We start from the raw sequence: 18,734 nt of genomic DNA, 5'->3' as shown, positions 1-18,734 counted from the left end.
GAGCCCCCTCACCCCCATACAGTTCCCTGGTATCTAGTGCTTTCCCCCTTCCTCCCTCATATGGATTCCCTGGTGATCTAGGTCTTCACTTCCAATATAATAATAATAATTTGAACATTTGTATAGTGCTTTTCTCCTGTCAGACTCAAAGCGCTCAAGAGCTGCAGCCACTGGGACACGCTCAAGAGGCCACCCTGCAGTGTTAGTCGTGCCTTGAACTCCTTACGGTATAGGTACTGACCCTAGGCAGGATTCGTACCCTGGTCTCCCAGTACTGGGTGCCAAGCTGCAGAGGGTGCTAAGCAGTATAAGGTGCCAAGATGCAGTACAGGGTGCCATGTTAGTTCTATAAAGTTGCAATGGGTGCCATGCAATATTGGGTGCCAAGCTACAGTTATTGCTAAGCAATACTGAGTGCCAAATGGCATTGGGTACTAAACACTACTACTGGGGGCCAGGTGAGTACTCTTACCTTTTTTTGGTGTAAATGGGTCAGTAATAACTGTTGGCAGTTGCAGTAGAGGTGGGATCTCTTCCCCTTTTATCCTTCTGCCCAGCTCTCTCCTCCTCCGATAAACATCTGATTGAGGTGGGTTGGAAAGATGCATCACATGTGTAATTGTACAACTAATCAGACTAGTATTTTTTTGTCTGCATACGTGTTCAAATCCCAGCCAGTACACTCTACAAAGAGTTTGTATGTTCCTCCCATTGTTGTGTGGGTTTTCTCCGGGCACTTCTGTTTCCTCTCTCACATCCCAAAAACATGTAAATAAGTTAATATGACAGCGGAATAGGACAGCGTTATATCGATACTAAATAATAATATGTGCATTACTGCAGGCAAGCACAGCGGCACATATTCTGCAACTTAAATGTCGCAGGTTATTGCGCCTGCACAGCCCTGGCTGCATGTCCTAGCTCCAGCTCACGTCACTGGGAGGCGTATTGCGCCTCCGCAGGATGCTCCCTGCGAGGTGAGCAGGAGCACCTGCGCAGGACGCTCCCGGCAATGTAGGCAGGGCTCCCTCAGCAGGACGCAGACGCAGTGGCCCTCAACATTAAAGTCACAGAAAACCTAAGTGAGCCGCGGCGGGGGAACGGAGGATCGTTCTGTCCTTGCGCAGGCACAGGACGTCTGCAGGGCATTGGTAGAAGCCCCAGGTATGTTCAACTCTTTTTAAAAAAAAAAAAAAAAAGCTTACAGTTGTCCTTTAAGCCAGTTCTCTGGACAGAAATATAACAAAAGTAAGCCTGTGCGTAAAAATACAAGTTAGATTCTTATCTCAGTACCTGGGTGATCTCTGATCCTTCTTCACCTCAATGCAGCTTGCTGGAATCCTCTACTTCTTCACAGCCACACTCCTGTCCATGTACAAGTGCCGCTGCACTATGCAGGCACAATGACGGCCCATGCAGTAGCACAGAGCCCCTCCTGCACAAAGGGAAAAAACCCTGTACCATTGCAGTGCACGCAGGCTCACACATGGACGGGAGCGTGGCCGTGCAAACATGTTTGACAAACTGTTGTCAAATATGCTCAGATGGATCCAGCCCTGAATTGGTGGGGTTAAAGGACAACTGAAGCGATCAGGATATGGAGGCTGCCATATTTATTTACTTTCACACAATACCAGTTGCCTGGTGTCCTGCTGATCCTCTGCCTCTTATACTTTTAGCCATAGACCCTGAACAAGCATGCAACATTTCTGGATTTTCTGACATTGTCAGATCTGACAAGATTAGCTGCATGCATGTTTCAGGTGTGAGTTAGGCACTACTGCACCCAAATAGTTTAGCAACTGGCATTGTTTAACAGGCACTAAATATGGCAGGCTCCATAGCCATCTCACTTCAGTTGTCCTTTAAAGAGAACCCGAGGTGGGGTTCTGACAATTCTAGCTGCACACAGAGGCTGTATCTGCCTATACAGCCCAGCCTCTGTTGCTATCCCAATCCCCCCTAAGCCCCCCCCCCCCCTGCGCTCTGCTATCCCCCATAAATCACAGCCGCACTGTCGACACGCAGCATGTCGCAGCGGGCTGCGTTTACCTCTTGAGTGTCAGTCTGCTGCTCCCTCCACCTCCTTCATAGCTCTGGTCCCCGCTCGTGTCCCTTCCCTCCCCGCTAATTGGAGGGAAGGGACGCGGGCGGGGACCGGAGCTATGCAGGAGGCGGAGGGAGCAGCAGACTGACAGTACAGATGTAAACACAGCCCGCACAGCGCGGCTGTGATTTATGGGGGATAGCAGAGTGCAGGGGGAACTTAGGGGGGATCTGGATAGCAACAGAGGCTGGGCTGTATAGGCAGACCCAGCCTCTTTGTGTAGATAGCATTGTCAGAACCCCGCCTCGGGTTCTCTTTAAGGAGGATAGGGGAAGTCCCTTGACTATCCAGAGGCTTCACTCTACTGAGGTATCTATCTTTTGCTTTTTTTCTCACACGTACACTCTAAATCTGCACTCTGCAACATCCAGATGACAACTGAAATATGTATTATGTTGTTCCCAGAAAATTACCCTCTAAAAAGTTTCTCTTTGTGCACTTCATATGCAGATAGATTCAAATGGTTTTATTGTCTCTCTCTCTCCTCCATCTCAGTTTCCAGTGGCAATTATTCATAGAAGGAGGGAATTAGCATGGTTTGGAACTGCATCTCTACAGTTTGAATATAAGTTACTATGGGCAGGTCTCAAGGCCGCATTTATAGTTTTTGTGCCCTTAGGCTGCCCAAGGTGCGGGACTTTGTAGCCTTTCCAAAAATTCAGCCCTGGCAGGGCTGTATCACAAAAGGGGGCAAAGGGCATAACTACCCCATCCCCATTCTGGATTCTCTGGGCTAGCAAATCCCTTTTATAGTTTAAGGGTTCCATATATCCCACCTTCTCTATATAGAGAATGATTTATGTTCAGTTTAAATGCTTCATTTTCAGAATTCTAAATATGTATGGAATACAGTTTTGGGCACCACACTATAGAAAGGACATTGACCTTCTGGAACAGGTACAAAGACGGGCAACTAATTTAATAATAGGGATGGAACATCTCACTTACCAAGAAAGGTTGGAGAAACTGGGCTTATTTAGCTTGGAAAAAAGGCTACTGAGAGGTGACCGGATTCACATGTATAAGTACATCAGAAGGCAATACAAAAGCTTGGCAGATGAGCTTTTTGTCCCTAAGGTTGTACGACAGACAAAAGGGACATGATTTGCAGGTGGAGGAAAAAAGTTTCAGGAAGTAGTTATGGCAAACTCTATATCTGTAAATAAAGAGGGCTTGGATACTTTTATTGCATTGAAGGGCATCCACGGCTATAATTTTTAGGTAATTCCCAGAAGAGTTGATTCCAGGGCTTTATCTGACTGCCATCTGGAGTTGGAAAGGAATTTTTCCCTTTTAAGACTAATTGGCTCAAGCCTGGGATATGTGCTGGTTCAGGATGGTGTTTTATTTTTATTTTTTTCTGGTTGGACTTGATGCACAAATGTCTTTTTTCAACCAAACTAACTACAGTGCTGCCCATAATTATTCATACTCCTGGTAAATTTTGACTTAAACAGGAAAATTGAATACTCACCTTCCGGTAATTTTCCTTTCCTGGAACAGAAGATGGCGGCATACTCCTGGGTTAGGCTCCGCCCCCTGACCCCATAGGACAGATCTGCTTATAAATTAAAGAACCCCGCCCCCCCCCCGCCATTCTCGTGAAAATCAGTCCTCGAATGGACAGGAGGGAGGGATTCGTATGCCGCCATCTTCTGTTCCAGGAAAGGAAAATTACCGGAAGGTGAGTATTCAATTTTCCTGTTTCCTGGATACAGAGATGGCGGCATACTCCTGGGACATAAAATATCACACAAGAGGGAGGGAATGCAAACAAAAAAACAATTTATTTATCCACTGCAGACAATACAGCTTTACCAAACTCAAGTGTTGTAAGAGAGGCAGGATCAACATGATAATACATTAAGAAAGTATGAGAAGAAGACCAGCTAGCTGCTCTACAAATGGTTTCCACTGATACTTTTGAAAAAGATGCCCATGAGGCAGCCATTCCTCTAGTTGAATGAGCATGGATCTGCTGTGGTACCTCTAAGCCCCTACTTCTGTAGCTCTGCTGGATCACTTTTACCAGCCAGTTAGCAATAGTTCTGGATGTCACTGGATAACCTTTCCTAGGCCCTTGTATATTAACAAATAGACGATCTGAGGACCTGAATTGCATTGTCTTATCTAAGTAAGCCCTCACACTCCTTCCCACATCCAATGGGTAACACTCATGATCCACTGGGAACGTAGGTAATGTCAATTCCTGGTTTATATGAAAGGATGATGCTACTTTTGGAATATGCTGCAGTACTGGTCTGATTACAAGCCTATCTGGATAAAATTGCAGAAGGTTCTGGGAGCATCCTAGAGCCTGTAAATCTGAAACTCTTTTAGCAGAGGCTATTGCCACAAGGAAGATTGTTTTCAGAGTTATATTCCATAGAGAAGCGGACTCCACCGGATGAAAGGGAGGACTTCTTAGGACATCCAAGACAACACATAAATCCCACTGCGGGAAGAAAGGCTTTCGAGGAGGCTTGATCTTTTGTACTCCCTGAACGAATTGCACCACCAATGGGTTAACGGCCCATCTCTCATTGGTCAGTGCAGACAAGGCAGATATCTGCACCTTAATGGCTGATAGGCTTAACTGCTTTTCCACACCTGTTTGAAGGAAGTTCAGGACATTTTGAACACTTGGATTAAGCATATTGAAGTTTTCTGAGATAGCATATGAAGCGAATCTTTCCCAGATTCTGTGATACGTGGCATTAGTTGACGATTTCCTTGCCTTTAACAAAGTATCTGTCACTTCCTCTGAACACCCCAGGTCTCTATATTTTTTCCTCTCAACTTCCATGCCATCAAACTGAGGTTGCCGCTGTTGGGGTATAGTAGATTCCCTTGGTACAGTAGATCCGGCATTACTGGAAGCTGCCATGGATCCTTCACACTCATCTCCCATAGGAGTGTAAACCATGGCCTCCTTGGCCAATAAGGCAATATAGCTATGATCATGCATGACTCTTTCCATAGCTTTTGGAGAAATTTCGTGATTATCGGAAATGGAGGGAAGGCGTATCCCAGTTCGAATGTCCAAGGGTATGCTAGGCAATCCGTCCCTAATGCTGCTGGATGGTGATAACGGGAATAAAATTTCTTCACCTTCGAGTTCTCGTAAGTCGCAAAGAGATCTACCTGCGGCAGACCCCATTTCCGCACAATTTCCTGAAATACAGTCTGGTTCAGAGCCCACTCGTGAGCATTGGAGAACTGTCTGCTGAGTTGATCTGCTAGAATATTCTGAGCTCCTGGAAGGTAAGTTGCTGATAGGTTGGACAGATTGCTTTGTGCCCAATTCATGATGTGTGCAGTCTCCTGCAGCATGGATTGGCTCCTTGTCCCCCCCTGTCTTCTTACATAGGAGACAGCTGTCGTATTGTCTATTTGGAGCAGGACTGATCTGCCTATTATCATGTGACGAAAAGCTCTCAAAGCCAAGAAGGCTGCCCTGATCTCCAGAATGTTTGATGGGACCTGATGAGGAAGAATTCTCCACTTCTCTTGGACACACACCTCCTTGCAGTGTGCCCCCCAGCCTTTTAAACTCGCGTCTGTTGTGATCACCACAGCTTCCTCCTGTTGAATTTGGTGACATAACTGGAGATGGTGCTTGCAAGTCCACCAACAAAGAGAGTTTCTTACTGACACTGGTAGAATGAGCCTCTGTAACAGATTCCTCTTGTTCCATGACCTGAGGAAAAAATTCTGAAATACTCTTAGATTCCAATGTGCCCACCTCACCATTGGGATTACTGAAGAGAACGTTCCCAGTAGACTCAGGCACTGTTTGGCTAGAACGGTGCGTTGTGATAATACGGTCTTCACCCTTTGCTGAATCATCATGATCTTCTGAGTGGGTAAGCACACCTTGTTCTCTTTCGTGATGAACCTGGCTCCCAAGAATACCATGTCTTGCGAAGGGGTTAGCTGGCTCTTTTGAAAATTCACCAACCAACCCAACCTCTGCAATTCCTTCAGAAGCAACTGTTGGTGCTGTAGTAATACTGTAAGATCTTGATTGACAAGGAGGATGTCGTCTAAGTAATGAAAAATTCTTAGCCCTTTCTGTCTTAGGGATGCTATTACAGGCAGAAGTACCTTTGAAAAGGTTCTGGGGGCTGTCGAGAGACCAAATGGTAGACACTGGAACTGCCAATGCTTGTCGTCGATTGAGAACCTTAGGTATTTCTGAAAACTGCGTCTGATGGGTATATGTAGGTATGCGTCCGAGAGATCGACTGTTGACATCCAATCTCCTATCTTGACCATCTTTATTATAGTTTGTAAAGACTCCATTCTGAAATGTCGGATCCGTATATGCTTGTTTAGGAACTTCAGGTCTAAGACCGGCCTCCAACCCCCTGACGTCTTTGGTACTAGGAATAAGGGAGAGTATATTCCTTTTGACCTGTCTTTTCGGGAAACCGGTACTATTGCCTCTACTTGTACTAGGGAGTCGACATATTCTCTCAACACCAGACGCTTCTGCACATTCTTTGGTACCCTTGTTTGTACGAATCTTGATAGTGGAGGGGTCTTCTTGAATCTCCACGAGTGTCCTTTCCTTAAGGTTCTTTGGACCCAGGGATCGTCTACTGATTCCACCCAGCTCTTCCAAAAGTAGTGCAATCTTGCTCCTACAGGGGGTGACTGGGTGGACGTACCTTCAGAATGGCTTCTGGGTCTGCCCTGAGCCGAGAGTAGACTTTGGTTTTCCTGACTTGAGAAATGAAGACTGTGATCCTTTCCAGTTCCTGTTAAATTGTCTCCCTGGCCTATACGATTTTGCCTGCTGGAACCTTGTTGAGGCTTGCTTCCTAGATGTTTGCTGACGAAAAGGACGAGTTTTCCTATCCTGGGGTAATAACCCCGACTTTCCTCCCGTCACCTTTGATATTGCACTGTCCATCTCAGGGCCAAAGAGATGCTTCCCATCAAAAGGAATCTTGCACCAGTTGTTTCTAGATGACTGGTCAGCCGACCATGGTTTTAGCCATAGAGCCCTTCTTGCTGTTACGTTATGAAGCATTGCTCTAGCTGATGACCTGATGGTATCTATGGCAGCCTCTCCCATAAAGTCACTGGTTAATTTTAATTCATCCAAGGCCTTTATTATATCTTGTCTATCTGTACCCGAATTTAGAGCCACTTCAATATTTTCTATCCAGACTTTAGCCGCTTTTGCCAGCGAGGTCAAGGCTACCGCCGGTCTGCATGCTGCTCCTGCTGCCAGAAACGCCTTCTTAATATCAGTGTCCACCTTTCTGTCCAGAGGGTTGCTGAAGGACACCGCATCGTCCATTGGGAGAGTTACATGACGTGCCAACCTCATGATAGACGCATCCACCACCGGTGCAGACTCCATGACTTTCGCATCTTCATCACTTAATGGGTATAACTTCGCAAAACGATTTGAAAGTGAAGGCTTCTGATCCACCTTATTCCACTCCTTGGCAAAGATCTCTTTAATTACCTTCATAAATGGAAAGTTATTTGGTTGCCTATCCAGGTGAGGATAGTACTTATCCGGTTCTTGCACAGTTTTGTCTTCTTCCCAACCTATTGCCGCTTTTATCTCTGACACAAACGCTGGGATCAAAGCAAAGTCAAACCCCAATGGTGCTGGTATTGCCGAGGCAGAAGCTTCCTCAGATTGAGCTTGCTGCGTCACTGAAGTTGCCTGAGCGGCGGACAGTTTATTAAATGAATCCTGTACTGCTTGCTGGATAAAAGACATTATCTGTTGATTGTCAGAATCCTTCTCTCTCCCTAGCTCCATAAAACAGGATTCACACACCATTTTATCCGGCATGGCTGGCTGACCGCATGACCAACAAGCAGACTTTTCAGGCTGCACATATCTAGTAGCTTGGGTTTGTTGTAATGGAGACTTATGCCTATAATAAGGGCTAGGAGAACGCCTGTCTGATCTGTATCTATAAGATCTATAATCTGGCGAACGCTCCCTAGAACGGGACCTCCTAGAATAATGCCCATATCTTGGAGAACGGCTCCTACGGGAACCATAATATCTTCCAGAATAATATCTCCTAGGAGACCTGCTCCTGCTTGGAGAACGTCTCTTAGATTGACGCCTCTGGGGCGACTGTCTCTTTTTATCAGACTTCTTGCTCTGCTTCCTTGGAGAATCTTTTCTTGATGTTCTCTCTTCTCTTCTCGACTTTGAGCGAGAGCGAGGTACATCAGAGGATTGGCGACTTTTAGACCCCATACTCCTACTTCCTCCCGCTTGCGGACTGTGGAGACAAAAAAGATATGTTCCCACTAAAAATCCGCATTGTATAGCAAGGGAGATAGCTCTCTTTTAGCCCATGTGCACAAATATATACTATATAGAACACCCTGGTGCTGAAAAACAATATAAGAGTGATATCCTCACTCAAATACCTCTCCTGATCAACAGAATCCTCCTGCACAGATTCCTCCATTCTAAAAAGAAAACATACACAGGTATAAACCTCAAAGAATAATGCATATTACCTTTTCTGACGAGAAAACCTTTTTAGGCTTCATACCTCCACCCCAGGCTAGGACTTGATAACTTGCTGCTGTAAGTCGTTAGGCTGCCAGGTCCCTTCAGAAAGCGTTATCCTTAATGCTGAAATGCTACCGAGCGGTCCCGCAGCTAACACGCTGCCACCCGCTCTGGCTGCTTCCGGGAATGACGTTTCTCTTGGTGCCTGCCCAATCCTAAAAACAGCTGAAGTCTCGCGAGACTCGTGACGTCATGCCCAACCGAGAGGCAGAGAGAGGAGGAGAGCAAGGGCGGAAGAGCCCCTATGGCAGACTGCAACGCCTGCTTACAGCACCAGGGAGCGGCTCTAAGGGAGGTCCCCCTGCATATCTAAGCCCCCTTTAGAGGCCGCAATGCTCGCCGCTGGGTGGGAGAGGCTGAACCCGCCCAAGACTGCCTTAAAAGAAACAAGGTAACAAAAGTGGCAGTTTAAAACGATGAAAAAAGGGAAGAAAAAAAAAGCAAACCTGTCCATCAGAGGACAGAAAAAAAGAGAATGGCGGGGGGGGGGGGGGGCGGGGTTCTTTAATTTATAAGCAGATCTGTCCTATGGGGTCAGGGGGCGGAGCCTAACCCAGGAGTATGCCGCCATCTCTGTATCCAGGAAAGTTACTTTTATTCAACCAGCAAGTAATTTTTTGACGGGAAATGACATAGGTGTCTCCCAAAAGATAATAAGATGATGATGATGTTCAAGAGACATTATTGTGGAGAAAAACATTTCTCAGCTTTTATTTACATTTGAGCAAAAAGTGTCCAGTCCAAAATTATTCATACCCTTCTCAATAATCCATAGAAAATCCTTTATTAGCTATTACAGCAATCAAACGCTTCCTATAATTGTAGACCAGCTTTTTGCATGTCCCCACAGGTATTTTTGCCCATTCATCTTTAACAATGAGCTCCTAATCGTTCAGGATGGAGGGTCTTCTTGCCACCGCCATTCTGATCTTTAGCTCTGCTAACCATTTCTTCACCACTTTTGCTGTGTGTTTTGGGTCATTGTCATGCTGAAATGTCCACTGGTGCCCAAGTTTCTCTGCAGATTGCCTGATGTTGTCGACGGGAATCCTCATATATTGCTCTTTTTTCATGATGCCGTTTGGGTGAAAAAGTACACTAAGGCATTAGGTTCCCACCACCATGTTTGACAGTTAGGATGGTGTGCTTTGGGTTGAAGGCTTCTCCTTTTTTACGCCAAATAAAGGAAACATCATTGTGACCAAACAAACCAATTTTTGTTCCATCTGACCATAACACAGAAGGCCAGAAGTCTTCTTCTTTGTCCAGATGAGTATTTGCAAAGGCCAAGTGAGCTTTTGTGTGCCTTATCTGGAGAAGTGGCGTCCGTCCTCCTTGGTCTGCATCCGTAGAACCCAGCAGTGTGCAGTGTCCGTTGGATGGTCTGCCTTGAAAGCCCAGATCACCAGGATGGCCTTGGTGGTGATCCTTGGATTCTTTTTCACCTCTCTCACCATCCTCCTGGCCAGCACAGCTGTCAGTTTTGGCTTCTGACCACGTCCTCTGAGATTGTCAACAGTGCAGAACATCTTATATTTTTTTAATAATGCTTTGCACTGTAGCCACTGGAACTTGAAAACATTCAGAAATGGCCTTGTAGCCCTTTCCTGAATTGAGAGCAGCAACAATGCACAGCACCAGATCCTCACTGAGATCCTTTGTCTTAGCCATGACTCTCCACAAACCAACTGCAGAGAGCTGCTGTTTTTCACCTGTTGAGTTGATTAAAACAGCTGTTCCCAATTAATCAGGGTAATTAGGATGCTTTGTGCTGGGGATACACGGTACGTTTCTGTACCGTGTATCGACCAGCTGATAATATTCAGCTGGCTCGATCATGCCGTTCGACCCGCGCCCACTCAAATCCCGCCGGCAGACAATGGCAGGGAATCGAGCGGTGATAAGGAAGCGCCAGCGGGTACGAGCGGCAATCGATCCACGCGCACGCGCGGATGAGCGGGGATGCGCTGGCTCGATCCGGCGCATAAAACGAGCCGTGTATGCCCTGGCATTAGAACAGCTTTGACGATGTGGAATGGTATAGAACTTTGGATTTTATCACAGACTGTGACAGTTTGTGAAGGGTATGAATAATTTTGGAATGGACACTTTTTGCTCAAATGTAAATAAAAGCTGAGAAATGTTTTTTTTCCCACTATAATGCCTCTTGTACATGGTCTTATTATCTTTTGGGAGACACCTATGTCATTTTCTGTCAAAAAATTACTTGCTGGTTGAATGAAAGCAACTAAGTCAAAATTTACCAGGGGTATGGATAATTATGGGCAGCACTGTATGTAACTATGTAAACAGCAGCTGTATCAAATCTGCCTTGCTAATCTGTGAAACAAACAGAAGTAATGTCCTTTTGAACTTTCCAGCATTAAAACCTCATCAGAAAACCTTATCTCAGTCAGATAACATTCTTTTGGCTTCTACTGTATTCACGTTTGCAGGCTCAAATTCAATAAGCTGTTTAACAAATTAATTTGCATAGATAACAACTTTTTTAACACTTGTTATACTGAAAAACAGAAAAGGGTTTCAGACAATTTCTTAGTAGACAGAACTATGTGTACCTATGTTTAGTTCATCATGCCACTTTAGGTTGGTACTGTGGGTATACAACTGTATGTGCTGCACTGGGGGGTGAAGGCGAACGTGGGCGCTCATGTTCATGACCACTAATCTGCAGGCACTTGTACTGCCTGAGGAAATGGGCTGTGACCGGTGAAACGCATTGTCATTTAAATTGTGCGTGAATAAACCATACCTTATAAATCCATCCCAGTGTTTAGGTTTTGCATCTTCTAAACAACTGATATCCTACGGGCGCCTCCACCTCCCAGTGCTGCATATTATACCTAATTTGGAGGTGTTCCTTCCTTGGTGTGGTTTACCCAAAGCCAGTAAGGACCCCAGGAGTGGGACAAGCGGGGACAGTAATTTCCCCGAAGGCGATATACGGTGGTAAGAGGGACATCAACCCACCTTTTGGTTCCATTTGGTTCCTGGTCTTGTCATATAGGTGACGGTGGTTCTCCACAGTAACCACCCCTACTTCTACAACTGTATATTCTGGTTGATAAACTTAATATGTATGTAATACAATGCTTACTTAGTAGGTTTATATATATTTTGATGGTTTTTTTTCCCATTTCAATTTTTAGAAGCCCATCTTTTAGGAGCATCTGTAACAATGTAGCACGAGAAAAAGTGTTCCCTCCTAGTGACCCAGTACCTAATATATGAGGTATACTGTATGTAGGTGTAACTGTGCTACATGAAGGGCCCTTTTCCACAGGCGGCTGAACTGCTTGCTTAGTGAGCAGTTACTAGGCAGCAGGGAGCAGTTGCTAGGCAGCAGTGAGCAGTTGCCAGGCAGTTGTGAGAGTTTCAATAGTCTTTTCACTGCCTATCGACTGCTTGTGGAAAAGGGCTCTAATACATTGGCCAGAACATGTAACATAAGTGTGAGTACTTTTGTTATGCCCATTATTCGGCCCCACCCACAATCTGTTGCGACTATGCTCACTTTTTGCTGCAATACACATTTTGCATATATATGTGCCCTCACGTCTGGACTGGTGGGGCCCCCATAATGACTTGCCCCAGACGACCAATGACTTAATACAGCGATGACTATTGTATGACAAACACCTGCTCTCTCCCTTCTTTCTCTGTTCGGGAGCATGCTTTCTTTGAGCCTGATGGAGAATTTCAGTTGATGTACAGAGAACAAAGGGAATTTAATAAAAAAAGAATTACAATGAAATCACAACGCACAGTTTACAAACAAACATAAATACGAACAAACTAACAAAAAATCTGAACACAATCCTTTCATTTTCCCCCCTCTCATAGAATATCCAAAATGGCTTCACCTACACCAAAATTCTTTCTGCAAAAAGTAATCACATATGTAAAGCAAAAGTATAGATGTGCCAGTGTTAGGTTCTCAGCCAATGAGTTGCAGACGTGTAAGTTCGCTTGAAGGTAGCGTCCCCAACCACCAAAAGAGGGTTGACTTGCTTTGGGGTGGTTAGGTCACACTCCAAGAAAACGGATAGTAGATGGGGAAATATAAAATCCAACAAAAAACAAACTAAAAACCAACCCCATGGGGGTTCAGAGCTGTAATACTTGGAGGACGACGCCCCAAAGGATGCGTAAAATGATTAAATACCGGCAAGAAAAATGTACCCCCAGGTGGATGCCCGTAAAACACATTGGCCTTGATTCACAAAGCCGTGCTATGCGTGTAGCGTGCAATGTTACTCATGCAAAGTTTTACACGTGCACAGGTTTACATGCGCGTGCTAACAAAGCTCTTCACGTGTTAACGTGGCACAATGCGCGCATTGTGACGTGTTTACATGCAAAGAGCTTTGTTAGCGTGTAAACCTGTGCACGTGTAAAACTTTGCACGCTACACGCATAGCATGGCTTTGTGAATCAAGGCCTCTGTCTAGTTTTTTTTTGTTTTTGTTTTTTTGTATCAAGGCTTGTGTTGGAGTAAACGTGTCTTTTAAATAGTTTTTATCCATTTTACAAATGTTTTGCCTCCTTCCCAGTATTACTGTCCTGAATTGCTAGGTCTGTCACTGCTTGCAGGGGTCTGTGGATGTGTAGTTGACTGCTACGCTTGGGGGATCTGTTATTGTAAGTGCTTACTGTTCGTCAGTGTCAGCAAATCTGAATTCTATAGTTCCATTTCCAAAATCACATTTTTTTAAAGTTGGTTTTCCAGCCATAGCTTTCATAAAAAGAAAGCATCCTTCAAAAACTGATGTGGATCCGGATAAACGGGTAGAGTCCAGTTGAAGTCCATGGCTGGAGAAGTTGTGCCGTGTCTGGCCTGTCTATACCTCGCTCTCTTTTGTTTTTTTGGGTTTTTTTTTTTTGAAAGATTGTGTTTTGTCTTTTATTTATGGTAATGTGAATAATATATACAAATAATTGTTTCTTTTCATTTAAATGGCCTAGTCAAAGCCCAGACATCAATCCAATAGAGAATCTGTGGACAGACTTGAAGATTGCTGTTCACAAGTAAAAGCCATTCAACTTAAAGGAACTGGAGTAGTTTCGCCTAGAGGAATGGGAAAACAACTCATTGGAAAGATATGGCAAGCTCATAGAGAGGCGACTTACAGCTGTGACTGCCACACAGGTGTGTGTGTGTGTGTACGGGGGAGGGGTGTTGGGGTGAATACTTTTGCAAGGCACTGTACATAACTCATGTTTGGTTGTAACATTTGTTAGGTAATTGTTTTTACCCAAGGGTGCATAGAAACCTTTCGCTAGAGGTACTGTGAACTGGAAAAGTTGGAGAATCACTTGCCTAATATGTATGAGCCAAAACCCCCCTTTGTACTTGCCGAAATAAATTATTCTGATTCTAATAAGGCGTCAATTCATCAAGCATTAGCGCATTCGGTAATGCTGAAAACAGCCGAGTTTACGGAGCATTTAGCAAGGCTGTTACCACATGGCAAGCTGAAATTACTGAGCAGTGAGGTTAATTACCGACTTGTGCGGTAAACACCTCCAACACATGTCAGCAAATGTCAATTCATGAAGATCAGAGCATGTGGTAAAGCTTAGGAACATGATTACCGGCATCTCTTATCTTGCGAAAACCAGCTTCAAAAGCCCCCCCACATCCCCAGGCAGCGAGCAGAGTTAAGTGAACCAAACAGGTTTCCCCTGCCACCCTTCGGCCATTTAACCCCTTAGGTTCCTGTTGGAAGATGTAGAGGAGCTAGTGAGGAAATCACCTAAGAATGGCATGTGTAATGTCTCCTGGAAGTTCTTCTACACTGTGGCAATGAAATAAAATGTTAAAAAAGATTAATGGACAGATTCAGAGTGAGCAGAGGCAGTATAACAAACATGTACTTCTAAAGGGATGTCAGGATGCCTCTTACTATTGTATTGTCCTCACTGCATGGAATAGCATGTAACACAGAGACAGTTCCACAGTTACCAAACAGGTTTTTGTGAACTGAAGCATAGTATTTTGGTAAATTACCAAGCTTCTACAGCACCAGTGAAAATATTGATGAATTAGCAAAAACAAAGGTCTAAAATACTGAATGCTGTATTTTCCAGACTAGTTTTTATTTTTATCGTACAGCCTTTGATGAATTGACGCCCATGTATGCAAGAAGTTTTGAGTCAAGATGATACCATTACAATACTCTACTGCTACTAATAAATATGCATGGCTGGGTACTCTTTCCTCCTCCCAAATAACCACGACCAGAAATAATCAAATGCACAGACATGAAGGCATAAGAAAATTACACCACAACTGCAGAGGGGATGGTCTGGAAAAAAAGGGAATAACATGAGTGTAAATGCTAAATTACAGGGATGTTGACTTGCGCACACGTATACTTTGCTTTAGATCTGTGAATACTTTCTGCAGATCTTAATTTTTGCCCAGAACTATACTTCAATTTTTGTTTAGTTTTTTTAGTCACATCAAGGCCAATTCGATGGCACTGACAGCCCAGATCTGCTATTTATGTACAGACTGATGCCTCAACGCATCTTGTTTTCGCAGGAAGCATCTACCACATTCAGAACAGGAGAATGGCTTGATGCCTTGGTGGATGCGTTGGTGGCTCACCATGTCCGAATTGCAGCCAAAACTCCGCCCACAATCAGGGCAGCAAAATGGCTTCTCTCCAGTGTGAATTCGCATGTGGCGGTTAAGGTGGGACTTTTTTGTGAAGCGCTTACCACACACCAAACAGGGGTGTGGCCTGGCCCCAGTGTGTGTCATCTCATGCTTCACCATGTCCGACCGGCAGGCAAAACACTTCCCGCAGATGGAGCAGGGGAAAGGCTTTTCCCCCGTGTGACCTCTCATGTGCCTCTGCAAGTAGGCATTCTGGGCAAAACGCTTTCCACATTCGCTGCAGATGTATGGTTTCTCCCCTGAATGCATCTTTTCGTGGTCTGCCAATTTAGACTTGGAGCGAAAACCTTTTTGACAGACTGAGCAGGAATATGGCTTCCCTCCCCAGTGGGAGCGCAGGTGAGACTCAACTCTGGCTTTGTCTGTAAAGGACTTCCCACACTCAGGGCAAAATAACGAACGGTCGGTCGAGTCTAAGAGACTCAGCAACCTCCTATGACTTGGGTCATCTGGAAACTTCATTGTGATGGCTTTAATGTCACTGTCACACTTCTCTCCTGAGTTAACTGTGTAGAATCCTTCTGGGTCTTCCCCATCGAAGTTCTTGGCATGACGTATGGAGGTATCCTGATTTTGGAGGCGCTCTTGCTGTAAGAGGAAGTCATCCTTAATTCGAACTGGGGTATACTGTACAGGGCTAGAAGGTTTGTACAAATCTGAGTCTTCACTTATGAGGGATGCCTTAGCATAAGCGGACGTACAAAGGCTATGAGTGGAGGTATCAGAGTGTGATGAACCTTCTTCATCACATGACTCGGAGTTCTCTTCAATAATAAACGTTGTATAGTCAATCTCTTCTTCATCCGAGTTGGATTCCTCCTCAGCATGAGTAGATGAATGGTAAGGACTATTTGTGGAGGTAGGCAGGCAGGTAGATGTAGAGATGCTACGGTGGGGTGCCTTTTCCTCAGATGACAATGATTTTTCCTTAACATGAGAAGCAGATGCCTTACAATTTGTGGACATGAAGCTGTCATGGTGAGGCTGATGTTTGTCTTCCTTTAAGACACTTGCCTCCTTAACGGCAGTGGATGTAGATGGTCTAAGATTCGTGAGGGTGGAAATCTCAATACGTGGTAAAGGTTCCTCTTTAATTTCTATAAATTCCATCTTAACATCGGTAGAGGTAGATTTGTGATGTTTGGCTGTGGTGGTGGCAGAGTGGGGATCTTGTTCTTCTTCATGAGAGAGTGGTTGCCTCTTAATATGGATAGACTTAGTATGTATAAGAGGGGATGACGTGGAGCTGTCATGGTGAGGCTGATGTACTTTAGCTGAAAAGGATTCTTCTGTAACGTGACTTAGTTGCATTGGATGTGAGGATCTTGAACACCCGGGCAGCAGCAGAGGTTCATCTTGGGATCTTATGAAATTGGATGCTTTGGTTTCACTATCCGATTCTGAAGATGCATTTTGAGATTTTCTTCTTGCTGGTTTTTCAGACAGAAACCCTTCTGAAGGAAAACAGAAACCTCTCATCAGAACGCTTTAATATAGTCAATGCTTCCATAACATAGACAATACAGGTTTTTTTGTTTCTGTCTCCGTCCCTGTTAGGTGGATTTGGCAACTTGCTGTCAACTTATTTCAACACTATTTTTTTCCTGTAGCCAGGGGTCGAGTCCTGCGTGGACGCGGGTGAACGGCGTCCACCCACTTTTTCTTCAGCATGGACGCCGTTCACCCTGGCTTGTGTGGAGGGGAGCAGAGCAGAGAAGGAGAGCTATGGGGACAGCGGGGATGGGCGGACATTTCCCCCCCCCCCCCATCTCTCACCTTCGTGCTCCCCTTCCTGCCTCTCCCCTCCAGTGTTTTGAAGTGTCGGGCCCGGTGGCGAAAGTGGGCGGAGACTTTCCGCCTTCTTCCGGCCGCAAGGGATGCTCCGCTCTCAGAGCGGAGCGTCCCTTGCGACTGGAACGCGGTAAGTCTCCGCCCACTTTCGCCGCCGGTGCCTGACACTTCAAAACACTGGAGGGGAGAGGCAGGAAGGGGAGCATGAAGGTGAGGGATGGGGGGGGGGGGGGGAGGATGTCCGCCCATCCCCGCTGTTCCCATAGCTCTCCTTCTCTGCGCTGCTCCCCTCCTGCTGGGGGCACACCTGGCTACCTGGGCACATATACCCCTGCCTATATATACTGGGCACATATACCCCTGCCTACATATACTGGGCACATATACCCCCTGACTACATATACTGGGCACATATACCCCTGGCTACATATACTGGGCATATATACCCCTGGCTACATATACTGGGCACCTATACCCATGGCTACATATACTGGGGACTACTATACCCCTGACTACATATACTGGGGACATAATACTCCTGACTACATATACTGGCAAATATTCCCCTGCCTACATATACTGGGCACATATCCCACTGGCTACATATACTGGGCACATATACCTCTGCCTATATATTACTGGGCACATATCCCACTGGCTATATATACTGGGCACATATACCCCTGCCTATATATACTGGGCACATATACCCCTGGCTATATATACTGGGCACATATACCCCTGACTACATATACTGGGGACATATCCCACTGGCTACATATACTAGGCAACTATACCTCTGGCTACATATACTGGGGACTACTATACTCATGGCTACTTATACTGGGGACACCTATAGATCTGGCTACCTGGGCGTACCTATTTTGGGGGAACTGCTGTCAGATTATCTGCATTTTTGTGGAATCGCTGTTATGTATTTTGGGGAACAGCTGCCAGATTATGTGTATGTTAGGGGAACGGCTGCTGCCAGATTACTTGTATTTTGGGGAACTGCTACCAGATTGTGTATGTTTGAGGGACCACTACTGCCAGATTATATGTCCTTTGGGTGTTACGTGTATTTTGGGTGATCCGCTGCCAGGTTTCGCGTATTTTGGGGAAGTGCTTCCAAATTATGTGTATGTTGGTGGAACTGCTGCTGCCACATTGTCTATTTTGGGGGAACCACTTCCATATTATCTGTATTTTGGAGGAACTTCTACCAGATTATGTGTCTTTTTGGTGAAATGCTGTCAGATTACATCTATTTTTGGGGGATACACTACGGCAGAGCTCAAACTTCCCCGGCAGACCTTTTACATCACTGCTAAGGTCATGTATATTTGGCCCCACCCATGACCACGCCCACGGTGTGCTTGACCACGCCCATTTTTGGTGCGCCGCAGGAGTTCTCCAAGTGAGTCCACTCACTTCTTTTCCCAGGACTAGACCCCTGCCTGTAGCCAAGCTCTATTTGCAGGTACTGCATGATGTCTGCAGGTACCTTGGTTATATTGCTAATCTTGTACAAAGCAGAAAACCATCCCTGTGCCAGAATCCCAGGA

General features: G+C 45.3%; 1 protein-coding gene across 1 annotated transcript in view; it reads right to left on the bottom strand.

The window, feature by feature from the left end:
* Positions 1-11,188: 11,188 nt before the first annotated feature.
* The window catches only part of LOC137536840 (oocyte zinc finger protein XlCOF7.1-like), a 39,335-nt gene continuing 31,789 nt past the window's right edge, over positions 11,189-18,734 (bottom strand). Inside the window, exon 13 of the mRNA XM_068259029.1 lies at positions 11,189-16,832. Coding sequence (XP_068115130.1) covers positions 15,196-16,832 — 1,637 coding nt within the window. The 3' untranslated portion in view covers positions 11,189-15,195. The remainder of the gene's footprint in view (positions 16,833-18,734) is intronic.

The sequence above is a fragment of the Hyperolius riggenbachi genome, chromosome 10 (genome assembly GCF_040937935.1).
Source record: "Hyperolius riggenbachi isolate aHypRig1 chromosome 10, aHypRig1.pri, whole genome shotgun sequence".
Lineage (NCBI taxonomy): Eukaryota > Metazoa > Chordata > Amphibia > Anura > Hyperoliidae > Hyperolius > Hyperolius riggenbachi.
This window is presented reverse-complemented; position numbering and strand designations above follow the sequence as displayed.